The 19,300-nt window shown below is 36.1% G+C and overlaps 2 protein-coding genes across 2 annotated transcripts in view; one reads left to right on the top strand and one right to left on the bottom strand.

The window, feature by feature from the left end:
* SACS (sacsin molecular chaperone) overlaps window positions 1-3,178 on the top strand; it is a 43,462-nt gene extending 40,284 nt beyond the window's left edge. The window contains 1 exon segment of the mRNA XM_025049511.1: window positions 1-3,178. This exon segment is cut by the window's left edge and continues 47 nt beyond it. Within this exon segment, the coding sequence (XP_024905279.1) occupies window positions 1-1,875 (1,875 nt within the window). The 3' untranslated portion in view covers window positions 1,876-3,178.
* Window positions 3,179-5,842: 2,664 nt separating this feature from the next.
* SGCG (sarcoglycan gamma) overlaps window positions 5,843-19,300 on the bottom strand; it is a 66,047-nt gene continuing 52,589 nt past the window's right edge. The window contains exons 6-7 of the mRNA XM_006915825.2: window positions 9,092-9,215; window positions 5,843-6,825 (exon numbers count right to left, since the gene is read on the bottom strand). Coding sequence (XP_006915887.1) covers window positions 6,652-6,825; window positions 9,092-9,215 — 298 coding nt within the window. The 3' untranslated portion in view covers window positions 5,843-6,651. The remainder of the gene's footprint in view (window positions 6,826-9,091; window positions 9,216-19,300) is intronic.

Genomic DNA, 19,300 nt, shown 5'->3' with positions numbered 1-19,300 from the left:
TTCCACACTAAGTTGATAATGCTCTTTCCTCAAAAACTCAGGCCCCGTTTATTGAGCAGTATACTTGAAGAGCAGTTAGATGAAGAGACTCCCAAAGTTTGTCAGTTCGGAGCATTGTGTTCTCTCCAGGGAAGATTGCAATTACTCTTGTCTTCTGAACAGTTCATCACAGGACTAATTAGAATCATGAAGCATGAAAATGATAATGCTTTCCTAGCCAATGAAGAAAAAGCCATCAAACTTTGCAAAGCCCTAAGAGAGGGATTGAAAGTGTCGTGTTTCGAAAAGCTTCAAACAACATTAAGAGTTAAAGGTTTTAACCCTATTCCCCACAGTCGAAGTGAAACTTTTGCTTTTTTAAAGAGATTTGGGAATGCGGTCATCTTGCTCTATATTCAACATTCAGACAGTAAAGACATTAATTTCCTGCTAGCATTAGCGATGACGCTTAAATCGGCAACCGACAATTTGATTTCTGACACTTCGTATTTAATTGCCATGCTAGGATGCAATGATATCTACAGAATCAGTGAGAAACTGGACAGTTTAGGAGTGAAATATGACTCTTCAGAACCATCGAAACTTGAACTCCCAATGCCTGGCACCCCAATACCTGCTGAAATTCATTATACTCTGCTGATGGATCCAATGAATGTTTTCTACCCGGGAGAATATGTTGGGTACCTTGTTGATGCCGAAGGTGGCGATATCTACGGGTCGTACCAGCCAACTTATACATATGCAATCATTGTACAGGAAGTTGAAAGAGAAGATGCTGACAATTCTAGTTTTCTAGGAAAGATCTACCAGATCGATATAGGTTACAGTGAATATAAAATCGTTAGCTCTCTCGATCTGTACAAGTTCTCGCGGCCTGAGGAAAGCTCTCAAAGCAGAGACAGTGCCCCTTCCACGCCCACCAGCCCCACGGAGTTCCTTGCCCCCGGCCTGCGGAGCGTCCCGCCTCTTTTCTCTGGGAAAGAGGGCCACAAGACCTCGTCTTCAAAACACCATTCCCCCAAAAAGCTTAAGGTGAACTCGTTGCCAGAAATTTTAAAAGAAGTGACAACAGTGGTGGAGCAAGCTTGGAAGCTTCCAGAGTCGGAAAGAAAGAAGATTATTAGACGGTTGTATTTGAAATGGCACCCTGACAAAAATCCAGAGAATCATGACATTGCTAATGAAGTTTTTAAACACTTGCAGAATGAAATCAACAGATTGGAGAAACAGGCATTTCTGGATCAGAATGCAGACAGGGCCTCAAGGCGGACATTTCCGACCTCAGCCTCCCGTTTTCAGTCAGACAAGTACTCGTTTCAGAGATTTTATACTTCATGGAATCAGGAAGCAACAAGCCATAAATCTGAAAGACAACAACAGAATAAAGAAAAATGCCCGCCTCCAGCTGGACAGACCTATTCTCAGAGGTTCTTTGTTCCTCCTACTTTCAAGTCGGTTGGTAATCCAGTCGAAGCACGTCGGTGGTTAAGACAAGCCAGGGCAAATTTTTCAGCCGCCAGGAACGACCTTCATAAAAATGCCAACGAATGGGTGTGCTTTAAATGTTACCTTTCTACCAAGTTAGCTTTGATTGCCGCTGACTATGCTGTGAGGGGGAAGTCCGACAAAGACGTGAAGCCGACTGCCCTTGCACAAAAAATAGAGGAATACAGTCAGCAACTTGAAGGACTGACAAATGATGTCCACACATTGGAAGCTTATGGCGTCGACAGTTTAAAAACGAGATATCCTGATTTGCTTCCTTTCCCACAGATTCCAAATGACAGGTTTACTTCTGAGGTCGCTATGAGGGTCATGGAATGTACTGCCTGTATCATAATAAAACTTGAAAACTTTATACAACAAAAAGCGTGAAAGTATTTAAAGGAAACGGTAGAGCTAGCTCTTGAATGTGTCGTAGCACAAGTATGAACTGCTGTCCTTCCTTCAGCTTTGGGGAGCACTTTGCAGATCATTTGGGAAGAATCTTGGAGTTGTTACGAACACGAACATCAGCAGAACACCTTGACTGAATCTAAAAGAAAACTTTTTCGAAGACGGTGAACTGCAAAGTCGCCACGTGTTTTTGAGTGGCTGGGGTGGCATAGCATTGAACTGCACTTTATATAACCAAAGCTTAGTTTGTTAGAATCTGTACTTGTCTCCAGTTAGGATGAAGTTAATTTTATGTTTTTGTCATGGTATTTTTGAAGGAGCTGATGAAACACTGGACATATCATTGATTTAAACAAGGAAGGGGAATTAAGTCTTGGAGTTTTATCATTTCTTTAAGTGGATCCTCTTGAATGTGCTGTTTTCTTATCAGCTGGATCTGATTATGAATTTGTTGCAATCTTACATCATAAATACTCAGTACATTTAAAAATGGTACCGTATTTTAATCCTGAATATTACTTGATTGAGGGTATGCAGATAGTACTTAGGGTGCAGTGAGCGCACTTTACATCTTTATTTTAAATGTTTTTTTTACACCTTATGTTTACAGGCTTCCTCTTTCATGAAGATAGCGTATGGAAAACTCAAAATGGTGGCAGTTTTTATCACCAGATGTTAATATTGCTTCCAAGAACTGCTTACCAAATGACATTATCAACCGTTAGAACATTTGCTTTGTGTTTGTACATATTTTTCACAAATGTCATAATTTATACGGTGTGGTTGAACAGGATGCAATCTTATGTTGTCTAAAGGTGCTGCAGTTAAAAAAAAAAACTTTTGTCTTTCAACATGGCACTTAGTGGAGCTTTTTAGATTTTACTTTGAAAACATTAAAAATGTGAAATCGTGACAATATCCAGTAGTTTAAGAAAAAGGAATTATCAGCTTGTATTTTCCCCATGAATGATTCAGGACTGATGTTTAATTTTCATCATGTTTGAATGTTCTACCATAGGTATTAACATATATTTCTTTTGCAGAATGTAAAAGGAAGGTAATGATAATTAGTTTATATAAGTGTGTAGGCTGTAAATCATGCTAAATACAATATCTTATGCAATTAAGGGCTTACGGAACACATGGAAACTTTTTTACTATTATTGGTAATAAGGAATGTTTGCGCCTCCACCTTCTATTGCTTCTGGATGTGAAGCCATGTAATTATTTCTGCTATTATATGAAGTGCCATAATTTTAATAAAGCAAATGTACATATGAAATCATTGTAACTGGTATTTCCTGAGAAATAGTTCATTGAAAATCAAACAGTATCTTTTTATATTAAGTTTTGATATGTGTGTACACGAGTCCACGTTTATTGGAAGTATCAGCATAGATTTTTTTCTATATATTCTATACCGTAGTTTTAGTAGATTTCTTTTTTATGATTGAATATAAAGTACTAGGTTTATTAGGTGCTCATTGATTTGATTGAGTTTATTTCACCTTTTAAGAGACTAAGATCAGTTGATATATATGGTATATGTATGTATATACTTGGAAATAAGATACATTAAATATGGTTCTTCTGTAGGTAGAGGCTGAATTGGTATTTTCTGTGCCTCAGGGAAGAGGGCTTCATGTTTGGGGCTCATTCACACTTGATCCCTGACAGACAGGAAATGTCCATCTTTGTACCTGAGGCTCAAGATCAGGGAGACAGGGCTGAGAATTCTCTGTTCGGGGGCCGCCCGGAATTCTGGGTCTTCAGGTTTCTGGGCGTTTCTAAAGAAATGCTTGCTACTTTGAAAAGCAAATTTAGCACTTGAAATATATTTTACTGCTTTTGGATATTAAATCTGACAGAGGAAACCTTGCCTGGCCTTTGTGATAGTTTATCTAGTTGGAGTTTTGTGTTTTATCTAGACTTTCTTTTTTAAACAAATTACAGGTTCACAATCCCTTATATGAAACCCTTGGATTCAAATGGATTTTAGAAAGTTTTTAATGATGCTTTCCCATCAGGGTTGGGCAGCACCCTTTAATCAAACATGTTAATATTTGCGCAGTGAAATCTATGAATATTCACACTAAGTGGAACACATAGACCTGATAAATGGCCTCATCGAGATTGAGGTCAGGTTTTGCCACCAGTAGTTTGCAGCTGACGTGTTTGGAAGGTTTTCACTTTTTTTAGAGCTTTTTAGATTTTAGAATTCTGATTAAGGAATTTTGAACCTGAACTAATTCTTTTATGCTTTTTTTTTCCTTTTAAACCAGGAGTGGGGTCTGCTTAAAGCGGACACAACCTAGTGGCCACCATGTGAGGGCTCTGCAGCTTCCGCCCCCTCACTGTCTCCAGTGGAGGAGAGGGTGATCTGGTGGCCGCATCAGGGTCGGGGGTAGGGGCTGGGAAGCAAGACCGACATGTGTGTAGCTCAGCCCTTCCTGCTGTTTTGGATTTGGCTGCACCCGCCCACCCTGCTCCACACAGTGGGCTATGGGAGTCGGGAGCCCACCTTTCTGCCCAGGACCAGTAAAGTTAGTGTTTTATTCAGCCGACAAGTCTTAGAAGTCCATTTTGTTACAGATCAGAGTTTTTTACTATCAAGCTGATACTGTAGTCATCTTTTTGACTCGTATAGTTCTTAGTTGGTTTGGAAATTGGAAAAGAGCTAAGGGTTACCACTAAAATATCAACAGCCAGTGATCTTTAACCACGTAGTATACAGGAGCAGCAGTGTATACACATTATGTATATTCATAACCATGACCTTAGACCTCTAATGAAAATTTAAATTACATTGTATAATGTATTTAAGAAGGCAGGTTTATGTAGTACATTTTAGAATACGGCCTATCTAAAAGTTTCCATTCTAACCAAGGATAAATTCTGGAGAATGCAGCTATCCATAATAACTCCTTTCACAATGACTATGTAGCAAAGGAGCAAAAAGAAAAAAAAAAAAAGTATATATATATATATAATTTATACCTTTTATTTAAAAGTTCTGTTCTTAGTTTCTCTTTGATTCATTTTCTTCGCCTCACTTTATCATCTGAGTACCTTTTTTTGACGTGTACTATGAGAACCAAGCTAATTTATAAACGTTCCATGGTAATCCTATGTATGTCAGATTATTTGCACAAACATGGAACCAGAGTAAATATGACAAAAAGAATGCAACACTATTTAGGAGGACAATAGGAATGTTGTAGCCAGAAAGTAGACATTAAAAAATCAGGACAATGATAAAAGGTGAATACTAATTTATAATCTAAAAGTATATTTAGTTGGGTTTGCTCTTAACTGCTTAGGAAGCACCATATTTTTATTTTGTAATTTCAAGTGTTTATATATATAGCAATTGAAAAACCGAGTTATAAGTGGGCTACACCTTGTTAAATGAACACCTTGTTAAAACAGCGTTAGACATAAGTTGACTTCTTTCAGTGGGACTGTGGGAAATGAATTTGAACTTGTGTTTATAGTTATAAATTTTATAATTAGAAAGTTGCAGTGCTTCTGGTCCCACCATATCTTGTGCTGGTTGGGAACTCTAATTATAACAACTGGTAAAACGAACCAGAGCCAAAGCCACCTCTGTGATGAAGGGCATTCAATTCAAAAAGTGAGGAGCTCACACGTAACTAACTTGTTTTCATAGGTTCAGAGTGTCCTACTTGATTTATATAGCAACTTATACAATCAACTGGCACTAAACGTATTTTCACAAACTGTCAGAATCTGATTCTGTGAAGTTACATCCAGTCTTATGTCTCGCGAAGAGGTCAGGACACAGGCTGGGCAGTTACGAGTCCCGCCAGCCACTAGCTGTGTAACCTTGGTAGACGACAAAACCCTTTGGACTTGTTTGTTCATTTGTAAACAAATATTATTCCATCCACACGGTTATGCATATTAGTGTTTTGGATGGAAAGAGACAACATATGGAAGTTTTTCGAAGTGAAAACAGCTGTTCAAATGTAGGTCCTGTTTTAGTTTAATTTCAGTAGATACTCTATAGCCCTGTGACTTGTCCTACCTGAGCCTTTTTTTATCACCAGTCACTTGGGGGAAAATAATACCTACCTCAAAGAGTTGTGAGGATTAAAGAGAGTAAGACACTCAAACTGAAGTTTGTGAAAAATGTAGGTTTTTATTGCTCATTGACGATATATAAAGAAAGCATGATTGATTTTGTATAATTTATTCCTTTGAGTACATATTAAAAATCAGATCAACCTTAAAATCTTTGAAACCTGAAGATCTTCTTGTGAAACCTGACATGCTTTGCATTAAAATGGAGAACTCGGGTTTGTGTGATATAATGAAAACACGTCACAGAACTTTGGGGCATTTTAGTACTGGCCAGTGCTACTTTTAGGGGGAGTTATATATCCACCGTTGAACATCATAAATTAATTTCACACAGCAGTTCAATATTTCATTGTAGATTGACATGAACAAGCAAAGAACAGTCACATGGTTCTGATGAAAATGAACCAACCTAGGAGAATAAACACATATCCTATCTTCTCAAATCCTTTGACCTGTGTCTAACATCCATACGCTATTCGTCCTGGCAACTGCGTTGGTTCATTTTGTTTTCTGAGCTCCTTTTGAAAGTGTGTCCTTCCACCTGCCATCTCAGTTTTACAGGTCGTCAAGCTGCTCTAACTGAAGGCTTGAGGTCAGTACTTTAAAAGCCCAGAGAAACGAGGCAGGTGTCCCATGGAAGATGAGGATGGTCTAGAGACAGACGTGGCTGTTTTCAGGGCACGTGGTGGCCGTGCCAGCCACAGACAGGTAAAGCTTCCCATCTGGACACACGCAGATTTCATAGAGTCTTTGTGAGCTGCCAGCAGGACCCCCCGTCCCCTGTTCCAACTTGGGTAAACACACAGTTTCAGCATCAAGCATAAGCTGTTTGGGGGAAAAATGAGAAATTAAGTGGTAAAGAAGGAATGAACATGATAAGCATAAAATTCATATTCTAAAAATTGCAAACAAATTCGTTCTCTGCGTAGAAAATGAAATGAGCACCTGGCTTTACATAGGTCATACTATACTTGTCTGATTCTTTTAAAGCCTATTTCTTTTTCACATTTGGGCAGGTCTGAATAATTCCTTCTCCAAATTGGGGGAAAGTCATTTTTACCTTTACCCATTGTGCTAGTTGAGCTATGAAAATTTATGATAACATACTCCCCAAAATACCTTTCAGAATTATCTGACAAAAGTAATAGGATTCTGTGGCTGATTCGCATTCACCTTTGGATGTTTCTGGCTCTGTATTAAATCATGTCCTTCCCATTAGGGTAAAGTACGAGCCACAGAAGTAGATTCATCTTAATAATTTTTTGCCTGTGAATGCTGGAATTTCTCCTTTTCTTTTCCTATGAGAAGCGGTTACATTCATCTTATTAGATATTAACCATTTCCCTAACTTTTTAAATATTTGAAACTCTGCTACCTTCTATTAGATGCAGAAAAGCAGTAGACACACACACAGACTAAAGCTAATACATTTTTTGTTCCTGTTATAGTTTAGTTAAACTGAAATGCAAACAAATCACCAGTGATGGAGACCGGGAAGTCTTTTCGATAACTGAAGGCAATAAGAATTGTCGCACTGAGCAACCAAATCTGACCCATCCTAGGGCGCTCGCTCGTTAGACGGAATCAAAGTGCATTGTGGGTAGGCATAAGTCCTTCCTTGACAACAAGGTTAGATCCCTCCTTTATGTTATGTGGCTCTCCTCCATGAACTCCGATCTTTTAGCAAACTGGTGTCAGCGCTCTGTACTCCCTCCTGGGACAATGACCGCTGCTGTGTGAAGCCGTAGATGGGACAGTATCGGTGGCATTATAGGCAAGGCTCTCCCTCTGTGGTCTGAGACACTCTCGTCAAGGAATTAAATGGGCATTATATTTTAAAAAGCAGAACCTATTTAAGTAGAGCTATTGTCCAAAGCTTTGGGTTCTGTGCATACTCACATCTCCCCATGTGCTTCTGCTTTGCCCTAACTTGTCAGCTTCTCCTCTAGCCTTTCTTACAGTGAATTGGCCAGTTTTTTCTAGTCGTTACTTCTTTCTTTTTCTTCCAGCAAACTCGTCACTGGTAGTCCACATACTGCTTCCTTGCTCATCTTTCGCTTTGATGGGACATTTTGTGGGAGGCCAGACATCTCTTCACTCTGAACTGGCTCCCAGTGATAAGGGAAAACAACTTCAATTATGAGTCAGCCTGTGCTATTTGTAAAATGACACCTAACTCATGGAAATAAGTAATGTTACTTAAAAATAGTGACATTAGGATTTAGTGGTGAGATTCCAAAATTCTTGATGTCCATTTTTGCATTTATCTGCTCCCGGCATCATAAACATTTAAGTTAAAACTTGCAGGGGCTTCGCCAGATGACGTTTGTAGCCCATCAGCACGCTGCCATTGGATGGGTCCCCATGAGCTGCCTCTCGTGGTCTTCCTTTGTTGCCTCAACTACACCTTTCTATTAATATAATTTCAAAATGTTGTCACTCATATTACCACATGGGTGTCTCATAACCCCGTGACACAGTTACGCAAATATTATTTCCCCTATTTGACACATGAAGAGAGGCCTGTTAACTTTCCTGAATTCCAATAGGTAATCAGTGGACTGATCTAGCGCTAGGACAATCAATACTGAGTGGCATGTGCTCCGTCGCCTCGTGACTTCGGCTCATATCAGTGATGTTTTATTTTCAGGCTTGCAGTTCCGGGTTGTATCCTTATCGTAGTGGACTTTTAAAGATCTTATTTTCACTTAAACATGACATGGCACAAGGAAGCCCAGTGCTCTGAGCAAGCACAGATGACGTTTGTCATTCCTGGTGACAGCCACATTAAGAAAAGGTGGATCACTAGGAAATGGCAGAGTGGATATAGTCTCTGTAAGCTCTGAAAGTCTGTAGTGTTTTTTCAAAGCTGAAAATAATTAGAAACGTGTTAACAAGTGTCTGGATCCCACAGAGAATTGTTTTAACCCTTCTTGGCCCTTCTTTCGGTGTTAAATTGGCTCTTGCCTTTGTTTCACATTTTCTACCCTACACCTTTCACAATGTTTTCTTACAAACTACAATACATTTAATATACTGATGCCTTATGGGCGTGAGTATCGTCAGGACATACGTGATCTACCGAACTCACCATTCCATCACGACTGTGAAAAATGATATCCATTTGGGAAAGGGCCTCGATTTTCCCAGCATGAGTTTTAAAATGAACACCCTTTGGGGCGTCCATGCTTAGGCTCCGTGTGGGAGATTCTAACCTGAAACAGGAAAAAATAGTATTAAGAAAAGCTAACCCAGGTATCCCTCAATGAACAGCTTCGTATAGGAAATATAAGTAATAAGGTATATATCTTCCCATCATTCTTGAATGCTAATATATTATACGTGATTCATTGATTAACCTAGAAATAATGTGCAGTAAAGAAATTAACTTCCTAAAGACAGGTAAAACATTAGAGAGCCCTAACTGTATGCAGTAGTCTCAGATGGCACGGTTAAGCACTCTGACATAGCACATAGAAAATGTTGTTTGTAAACAACTCTATAACTATTTTTTATTCAAGACATAAATTTGTGGGGGAAAAAGACAAATTTAAGGGCAATACATGCATTTGCTGCATGTTCAAAAAGTAGAATGTAAATTTGTTCTTTAGGTTTTGTTGGTTTCTTTTTTTCTTTTCTTTTTTTTTTAATTTAGAATGATAACAGTGCAGATGCAAAGATTTCTTTTGGCAAAATACTGAACCGACGGAGTGGACAGACAGGATGGAGATTAGCGTTGGCTGGCTTTGTTTTTGTAAAATTTATCAGAATCTTCTTGTGAATAAGTCATAGATACAGAACCAGGAATATAGGGACCAGGAACATTCTCTTATTTGCCTGAAAAAGACTATTTCCACCAGATGGCACAGTGTGATCACTTGAAAGGTTTTGCAGCTGCTCCAACCCAAACCAAAGTTTGAAAGGCTGACTTATTGAAACGGTTAAAGATCTATGAGAGAACAGGATAGAAAAAGGTCCATACTCCTCCCCATATAGGGTATGATTAGAATTGGGGTAAGTAGGAAAGAAAAAGGGACATGGTTAAGAAGAGAGAAATACGCTGATAATTAATTTGCATTTGAATCAACTGAATATTTATTTGATAGACTTTTAAATCAGATGGGTGCTACCCTTAATTGGGAAGTTTTTCGGTTATCACTATTATAGAATACAAAGTTTCATTTCCTTAGGTACATCTCACTATGTAAAAATTGATCTGTTACACATTTCGAAATCTTACTTTGAGTATGAGAAAGCACGTAGAGACATTTTTGGAATTTATTCATCAAATTATGTTGGGCTTAGGTTATGGGTAAACACTGATATATCTAGGTGAGCTTGGTCTAGCTGATTACCCATTTTGCTATTTCGACCTCTGCTAATTGCCCACATTCTTCCTGCCTGGATTGACAGAAAGAAAGAAGGGGAAGAGAAGCAGGAGCGGGAGGAAGACATGAAGACAGTAAGCAACCTGTAGAGAGAGGTCTGGTCCATTTCAGGCAAACCATTGGTGAACCTGAAGATCCTAGTGAAGGAGAATCTGTTTCAAAGATCAGTTATCAACAAAATTGCCTCAACAGGGCCAATTACTAGTTTTTAACCATATTATAATAAGATCCTCCTAGAAGAACAAACTTCTTTGCATCATTTCTAGCCTCAAAGATAAAACATTTCAGTTCAACACAGGTTAAGACATATTTTACCAAAAAGGCTGTGATTAGAATGCTCTGAAGTATACTTTCACAAACACATTGAACAGTAGTAGTCAGATATAAAAGCACTTATTGTTTTCTTTTTGTTATATTTTAGTTTGCTAGTTATCTACCCTTTTCTTCAAATATGTAAATATATATTTACTCATGACATATGAAGAGTAAAAAGTTTTGAACACTCACAGAAATATATCCAAATAAACAAATAAGCTGTGTGTGTGTGTGTGTATGTACCCTGATAATTAGTTCGCACTGGAATTGCATGTATAGATACACACACATCTAGACACATACATACTTGCACATACACACAAAATATGTGTTATAAAAATACAATTAAGATAATTTAGTTGCTAAAGCAGGTGAGTTTCAAGTTGTGTTTCTTTTAAAAGATAAATAGAATTAACTAATTTCCCAAACCTTTGCCCATACTTATTTTTTTTATTAAAGTATAGTTAACCAATATTATTTTACTTTCAGGTGTACAACATAGTGATTAGACATTTATGTACCTTATCATGTGCTCGCCACTCTGAGTCTAGTTACCATCTGTCACCGTGCAAAGTTATCACACTATTATTGTCTATATTCCCTTTCACCTTTTTCAATCAAACCTCCACACACCTCTCCCTTCTGGCAAACATCAGTTTATTTGTTTCTGAAACAACATCTTTGTTTCTGAGTCTCTTTTTGTTTTGTTTTGTTTTTACTTTTTTAATTCCACATATAAGTGAAATCATGCATTATTTGTCTTTCTCTGTCTGACTTATTTCATTTAATATAATACCCTCTAGGTCCATCTATGTCATTGCAAATGGCAAGATTTCATTCTTTTTATTGCTGAGTAATATTCCACTGTATGTATATACTACATCTTCATTATCCATTCATCTAGACTACATCTTCGTTATCCATTCATCTACTGATGGACACCTGGTTGCTTCTATACTTAGCTATTGTAAATAATGCTGCAATGAACATAGGGCGCATAGATCTTTTTGAATGATTGTTTTCATTTTCTTTGGATAAATACACAGAAGTGGAATTGCTGGGTCATACGGTAGTTCTATTTTTAGTTTTTTGAGGACTCTCCATACTGTTTCCCGTAGTGGCTGCACCAATTTGCAGTCCCACCGACAGTGCACACAGGTTCTCTTTTCTCCACATCCTCACCAACACTTTTAATTTTTGTTGACTTTTTGATAATAGGCATTCTGACTGGTATGAGGTGGTATCTCATTGTGGTTTTGATTTTCATTTCCCTGGTGATTAGCGATGTTGAACAGCTTTTCATCTGTTGCCATCTGTTGTCTTCTTAGGAGAGATATCTCGTTATGTCCTCTGTTCATTTTTTTATTAGCATATTCATTTTTTTCATTATTGTGTGAGTTTTTAATATATTTTGGATATCAACCCCTTATTGTATATACCATTTGCAAATATAGTCTCCCATTCAATAGATTATATTTTTGTTTATTGACGGTTTCCTTCACTAATAGCAATGTCAGAAGGTTTACTACCAATGTTTTCTTCCAGCAGCTTTATAGTTTCACATTTTACATTTGCCGTTAATCCATTTTAAGGGTTTTTGTTTTTTTTTGTATATGGTGTAAGAAAGTGATCCAGTTTCATTTATTTGCATGTATCCGTCCAGTTTTCCCAATACCACTTGTTGAAGAGACTGTCATTTCACCATTTGTTGATTGTCATTTCACCATTTGTTGTATATTTCACCATTTGTTGTATATTAATCGACTACGTAAGCATGAATTTATTTTTGCGCTCTCTATTCTGTTCCATTGATCTATGTGTCTGTTTTTATGCCACTACCATACTATTTTGATTATTATAGCTTTGTAGTATAGTTTGAAATCAGGGAGTTGAAATCTAGTCTTTTGTGGTTCCATATAAATTTAGGATTAGTTCTAGTTCTGAGAATGCTATTGGTATTTTAATAGGGATTGCACCGAATCTGTATATTGCTTTGGGTAGTATTGTCATTTTAATAGTATTATCCTTCCAGTCTATGAGCTTCATATATCCTTCCATTTATTTGTGTCCTCTTCAATTTCTTTCTTCAGTATCTTACGATTTTCAGAGTACAGGTCTTTCACATCCTTGGTTAAATCTATTTCTAGATATTTTATTCTATTTCATACAACTGTTTTCTTAATTTCGTCTTCTGATTATGTTATTAATGTATAAAAGCATGATGGATTTCTGTATATTAATTTTGTTTCCTTCTACTTTACTGAATTCATTTATTCTATTAATACCTTTGGTGGATTCTTAGGGTTTTCTATGTATAGTATCATATCATCTGCAAATAGTGAGGTTTACTTCTTGCTTTCCAATTTGGATGCCTTTTATTTCTTTTTCTTATCTGATTGCTGTGGCTAGGACTTTCAATATTATATTGAATAAAAGAAGAGAAAGTGGGCATCTTTGTTTTGTTCCTGTTCTTAAAGGAAAAGCTTTCAGCTTTTCACCATTGAGTATGATGTGAGAAGTGGGCTTGTCATATATGGCCTTTATCATATTGAGGTAAGTTCCTTCTATACCCACTTTGTTGAAAGTTTTTCTCATAAATGGATGTTGAATTTTTCTGTATCTATTAAGATAATCATATGATTTTTATTCTTGGTTTTCTTGAAGCAATGTATCACATAATTGTTTTGTGGATGTTGAACTATCCTTGCATCCCTAGTATAAATACCACTTGATCATGGTATATAATTTTTTTAATGTATTGTCCAATTCAGTTTGATAGTATTTTGTTGTTGAGAATTTTTACGTCTATATTCATCAGAGATATTTGCCTGTATTTTTCTCTCTCTCTCGTATTGTCTTTGTCTGGTTTTGGTATCAGGGTAATGCTGGATTCATAGAATGAGTTTGAAAGCATTTCTTACCCTTCAATATTTTGAATAGTTTAAGAAGGACAGGTGTTAATTCTTTAAAGGTTTGATAGAATTCACTTCTGAAGCCCTCTGATCCTGGGCTTTTATTTTTGGTGTTTTTGGTTTTTTTAAAATTTTATTATTAGTTTCAAGTATACCGTTCACTGGCTAGACATTTCTATAGTTTATAAGATGATCTCCCTCATTGCTTTATCTCTCCTCTAGCTCTCCACCTAGCCATTACATTAGTGCTAACTGCATTCCCTATGCCGTGCTCCTCATCCCTGTGACCATCTATCAGCTACTGATTTGTACTTCTTTAACCCTTCACCCCTTTCTCCTAGCCCTCCAACTCCCTTCCCCTCTAGCCATTACCAGATTGTCCTCTATATTTGTGAGTCTGTTTTCAATTAGTTTGTTCTTTTTGTTCCTTAGATTCTTCATGTAAGTGAATTCATATGATATTTATCTATGTCTGACTTATTTCACTCAGCACAATAACCTCTAGGTCCATCCATCCGTGTTGTTGTAAACGGTAGGATTTTGGTTTTTTTTAATGGTCGAGTAATAATATTCCATTGTATATATGAACCATAACTTCTTTATCCAATCATCTGTTGATGGGCATTTAGGTTGCTTCCATAACTTAGCTATTGTAAATTATGCTGCCATGAACATAGGAGTGGATAGATCTTTATGAATTATTGTTTTAGTTTTCTTTGGATAAATACCCAGAAGTGCAACTACTAGGTCAAAAGGTATATCCATTTTTAATTTTTTGAGAAACCTCCAGGCTGTTTTCCACAGCAGCTGTACCAGTTTGCAAATCCCACCAACAGTGTATGAAAGTTCCCTGTTCTCCGTATCCTCGCCAACACTTGTTGTTCTTTGATTTATTGATGGTAGCCATTCCGACAGGTGTGAGGCGATATATCTCATTGTGGTTTTAATTTGCATTTCTCTGATAATTAGTGACCTTGAACATCTTTTCATATGTCTGTTGGCCATCTGTATTTCTACTTTGAAGAAATATCTGTTCAAGTCTTTTGCCTATTTTTTAATAGGATTATTTTTTTGATGTTGAGCTGTATGAGTTCTTTATATATTTTGGATAGTAATCCCTTACCAGATATATTGTTAGTGAATATCTTCTCCCAATTAGTCATTTGTCTTTTTGTTTTGTTGATGGTTTCCTTTGCTGTACAAAAACTTTTTAATTTGATGTAGTCCCATTTATTTTTTCTTTTGTTTCCCTTGCCTGGGGTGATATATCTGAAAAGAAATTACTGTTAGCAATATCAGAGTTTACTGCCTATGTTTTCTTCTAGAAGTTTTAAGGTTTTAGGTCTTACATTTAAGTCTTTAATTTATTTTGAGTCTATTCTTATGTACAGTGTAAGAAGGTGGTCCAGCATTTCTTTTTTGTATGTATGTGTCCAATTTTCCCAACACCATTTATTGAAGAGACTGTCTTTACCCCATTGTATATTCTTACCTCTTTTGTCTTATATTAAGGGAACGTATAGGTGTGGATTTATTTCTGGGCTCTCTATTCTGTTCCATTGATCAGTGTATCTGTTTTTATGCCAGAACCATGTTGTTTTGATTACTGTAGGCTTGTAGTATAGTTTGGTATCAGGTAGTGTGATCCCTCCAACTTTGTTCTTCTTTCTCAATATTGCTATGGCTATTTGGGGTCTTTTATGGTTCCATATAAATTTTAGAATTATTTGTTCTAGCTCTCTGAAAAATGCCTTTGGTATTTTGATAGAGATTGCATTGAATCTATAGATTGCTTTGGGTAGTATGACCATTTTAATGATGTTGATTCATGTTGGGAGTTTCTTGACTACTTCAATTTCATCGCTAGTAATAGGTCTGTTTAGACTTTCTGTTTATTCCTGGTTTAGTCTGAGAAGGTTGTATGTTTCTAGAAATTTATCCATTACTTCTAGTTTGTCTAATTTGTTGGCATATAATTGTTCATAGTATTCTTTATTGATCGTTTGTATTTCTGTGGTGTCAGTTGTAATCTCTCCTCTTTTATTTCTGATTTTACTTATTTGAGCTCTCCCCTTTTTCTTGAGGAGTCCTGGTAGAGGTTTGTCAATTTTATATATCCTTTCAAAGGACTAGCTCTTAGTTTCATTGATCTCTTCTATCGTTGGGTTTATTTTTGTTTTTTGCTTCTATTTCGTTTATTTCTGCTCTGATCTTTATTATTTCCTTCTTCTGCTTACTTTGAGTTTTGCTTGTTCTTCTTTTTCAAGTTTCTTTAGGTGTGAAGTTAGATAGTTTATTTGAGATTTTTCTTGTTTCTTGAGGTTGCCCTGTATAGCTATAAATTTCCCTCTTAGAACTGCTTTTGCTGCATCCCATACATTTTAGAAAGTTGTGTTTTCATTTTTATTTGTCTCAGGGTAGTTTTTTATTTCCTCTTTGATCATTGGCTTTTTTTACTAGTATGTTATTTCATCTCTATATATTTGTGGGTTTTTTTTTTTTTTCAGTTTTCTTCCTGTAATTGACTTCTAGCTTCAGCCATTGTGGTCAGAAAATATGCTTGATATGATTTAATTCTTCTTGAATTTGTTGAGGCTAGTTTTGTAGCCTAATGTTGGTCTGTCCAGGAAAATGTTCCATATGCACTTGAGAAAAATGTGTCATCTGCAGTTTGGGGATGAAATGTTCTAAAAATGTCTATTAAGTCGATCTGATATAATGTGGTATTTATGGCTATTATTCCTTGTTTGTTTTCTGTGTGGATGAGCCATGCGTTGATGTGAGTGGGGTATTAAAATCCCGTGCGACTATTGTATTGCTAGTAAATTCTACCTTTATGTCCATTAATATTTCCTTCTCTTAGGAACCCAATATTCAAGCAACTTAAAAGACATAAGCAGAGTAGTGGTAAGATTCAATTTTTGGTCAAAAAAATATCACTTTGATAAGTCTGGTTGACAGAGCTCTCCTCTCCCCCCAATTACGTATAAATGCTAGATAAAATGTGATCAAATATAATCAAAAAGATTAATACACATATTAGGAATAAAACCAAAACAAAACAGATAAAACGAAACAGCACTCTCAAGGTGCCAGAAACAGAAGAAACTCATAGCCAGAATGATGAGCGGGAGCTGATGCTGGACCCCATCAGTTAATAAGCAGACACACATCTCAATGTGAGCTTGAAATCTCTACAGCGAGGGAGTTGTGGCCGGCTGCGGGGATGGGCATTGGAAATGGACTCCGGGCACACAGACAGGAGTTGATACATCATAAATCATGCATTAGTGTAGAAACCAGATCCACATTCACCAAAGCTTTGTATAAGCCCCAAGCTGAGAAACACATATGAAAATTGGCTTTAGAACAGTGACCCCTACAGGGAGCCGGGCAGAAGTGAACGCTAAACTGACATTTAAGGCAAATGAAAGATGGTTTCCATGACAACTGTCCCCAAACAAATAATCAAAGAGGATGAGCGTCCAGGCAAAATTTTTCAAACCACCCAAGAGAATCAATTAACATGAGGAACTAGAGATAACAGAGCAGAATTTAAAGAATTAGAGATAACAGAGCAGAATTTAAAGAATTTAGAGAATTTAAAGAGATAAATTGATAATGTCCATGGAACAACTGGAGTAGAAAAGAAAGATTTAAAAACCAGGTAATTGGAAATTCAAGAAATAAAAAAATTAGTTTTCAGGTAGACTAAATAGTAGACGTAACATGTATGAAGAGAGAATAGGACATTGGAATGTATATTTGATAATTCCACGAGAAAACAAGAAATGTAAAATCTGAAGTATAAGAGGCAAGGAAGATGAAGATGGAACTTCCAACCTAGCGGACAGGAGTCACAGAGAGGGACTTTCACAAAGGTTCCTGGCCTCTTTTTGTGCCAAGACCATTAGGCACAATGGTGAAGTCTACGTTTTTAAATGCCTAAAACAAAGCACATAGAACTTCAAAGGAAACAATTAACTTTGAAATACAGGTGTAAAAATATCTTTAAATGTGTGATAGAGTAATTTATGAGCTTTTTAGTAATGTATTAAATAAGATCTAGTCATAGGCCTTACAACTATTATAATTTCAAAGCAGTAACAAGCATGAAAAGTATTTTGAGATATTTGCTATAACTTTTATATGACATGAAAATATCTGTGACTTTGATAGATGAAAAAATCAAAAGAACTGCTAATACTACTGTGGTTTGTTGCCTATCATTTATAGTTGAAAGAATGCTAAATTTCAACTAGAGGTCTATGAAAATGAAGAATTTCTTTTTCATATTCAAAATCATTAACCCAATGAGTTTTTAACTAAATTCTATCCTTGGGCCCCAAGAGATCCACAGAGCACAAGTCAAGAACCCCTATACTCTAGAGAATGAGGAAGATGCAGATATGAATAGGTAGATAATGGCTAATAATTTTTCAGAGTTGAAAAATAACATGAGTTCCTAAAATTGAAGAAGTACACCAATACTCAAGTTTGAATGAAAACATATCCAACAGCCAAACACTTAATGGTGAGACTGCAAAACATTAAAATTAATGAGAAAGCCTTAAAGTATTAAGAAAAAAATCAGATTGATTACAAAGAACCAAAAGTAATGAACAAAATCTTAAAAATGCCGATGTAAAATTATTGTCAGCCTAGAAATATATCTCAGCTTAAGCACCATTCAGCTGTGAAAGAACTAGATTTCAGGCCAAGAGGAAAATTTTACTAACTATATAGAGCCTCACTGAAAAATGTACTTACAGAAATTAAAACAAGAAGAAAGAGTATTTTGCAAGCAGTGGTGGACATTAGAAAAATTAATAAAATGTATATATAGTCTGAAAACATAAAGCAGGGAGATGAGTATAAGCAAAGTTGAAATAAAACAACATAGAAAGGGAAGTCTGGATAAAAACTGATTTTTTTTTATTTGGTATTATTTGGGGAAAGATAAACTTACTTAGAAAGTATAAATATATCTCCATGTGTAGAAAAATAAAGGATAATTATTAAAAGAATTTTTAAAAACCACTAGAGAGAAATATGGGTGGGGAGAATAAGGAGAAGTTTTTTCATCCAACGAAGGGTCAGAAAGAAGAAAAAGTAGAAAGAAGAAGCACATTAAATAAAACATAACAGAAGATAATAGAAATAAGTCAAATAAATCAGTGGCCATAATAAATAACTCTATGCTCACAATTTTGAAATCTCAAGTGTCAGGGAAAAGTTTCTAGCAAGAAATAGAGAGGCAAATGGACTTAAATAAAAATCCTGAAGAGAGGAATTTCATTAAATAAATGAATTGGTCAAGAAAACAAATGCAGCTTCCTCAAAAGCACGGGATCTTTCATTTCACAGATGAGTTTATACCAAATTTTCGATTGCTCTTATACACACCGTTTCAAAGACTAGAAAAAAAGACAATGGGCTGAGACTAAAATGGGACTTTCCTAACTTGATAAGAGATATTTACCAAAAACCTATAGCAGACATTACTTAATTTGAAACTTTAGAAGCTTTTCTCAAAGTCAGGAAGTAGACACAGGTATCTGTCATTATTCACTGGTCAACATTTACTGGAGGTCCTAGCCGAAGCAATGAAACAAGGATATAAGAAGTATAATAATTAAAAAGGATGACTTTTTCATATAGTGTTAGCACCTTTTTGAAAAATCT

This window comes from Pteropus alecto, unplaced genomic scaffold (assembly GCF_000325575.1).
Source record: "Pteropus alecto unplaced genomic scaffold, ASM32557v1 scaffold16, whole genome shotgun sequence".
In the NCBI taxonomy this organism is placed as follows: Eukaryota; Metazoa; Chordata; class Mammalia; order Chiroptera; family Pteropodidae; genus Pteropus; species Pteropus alecto.
This window is presented reverse-complemented; position numbering and strand designations above follow the sequence as displayed.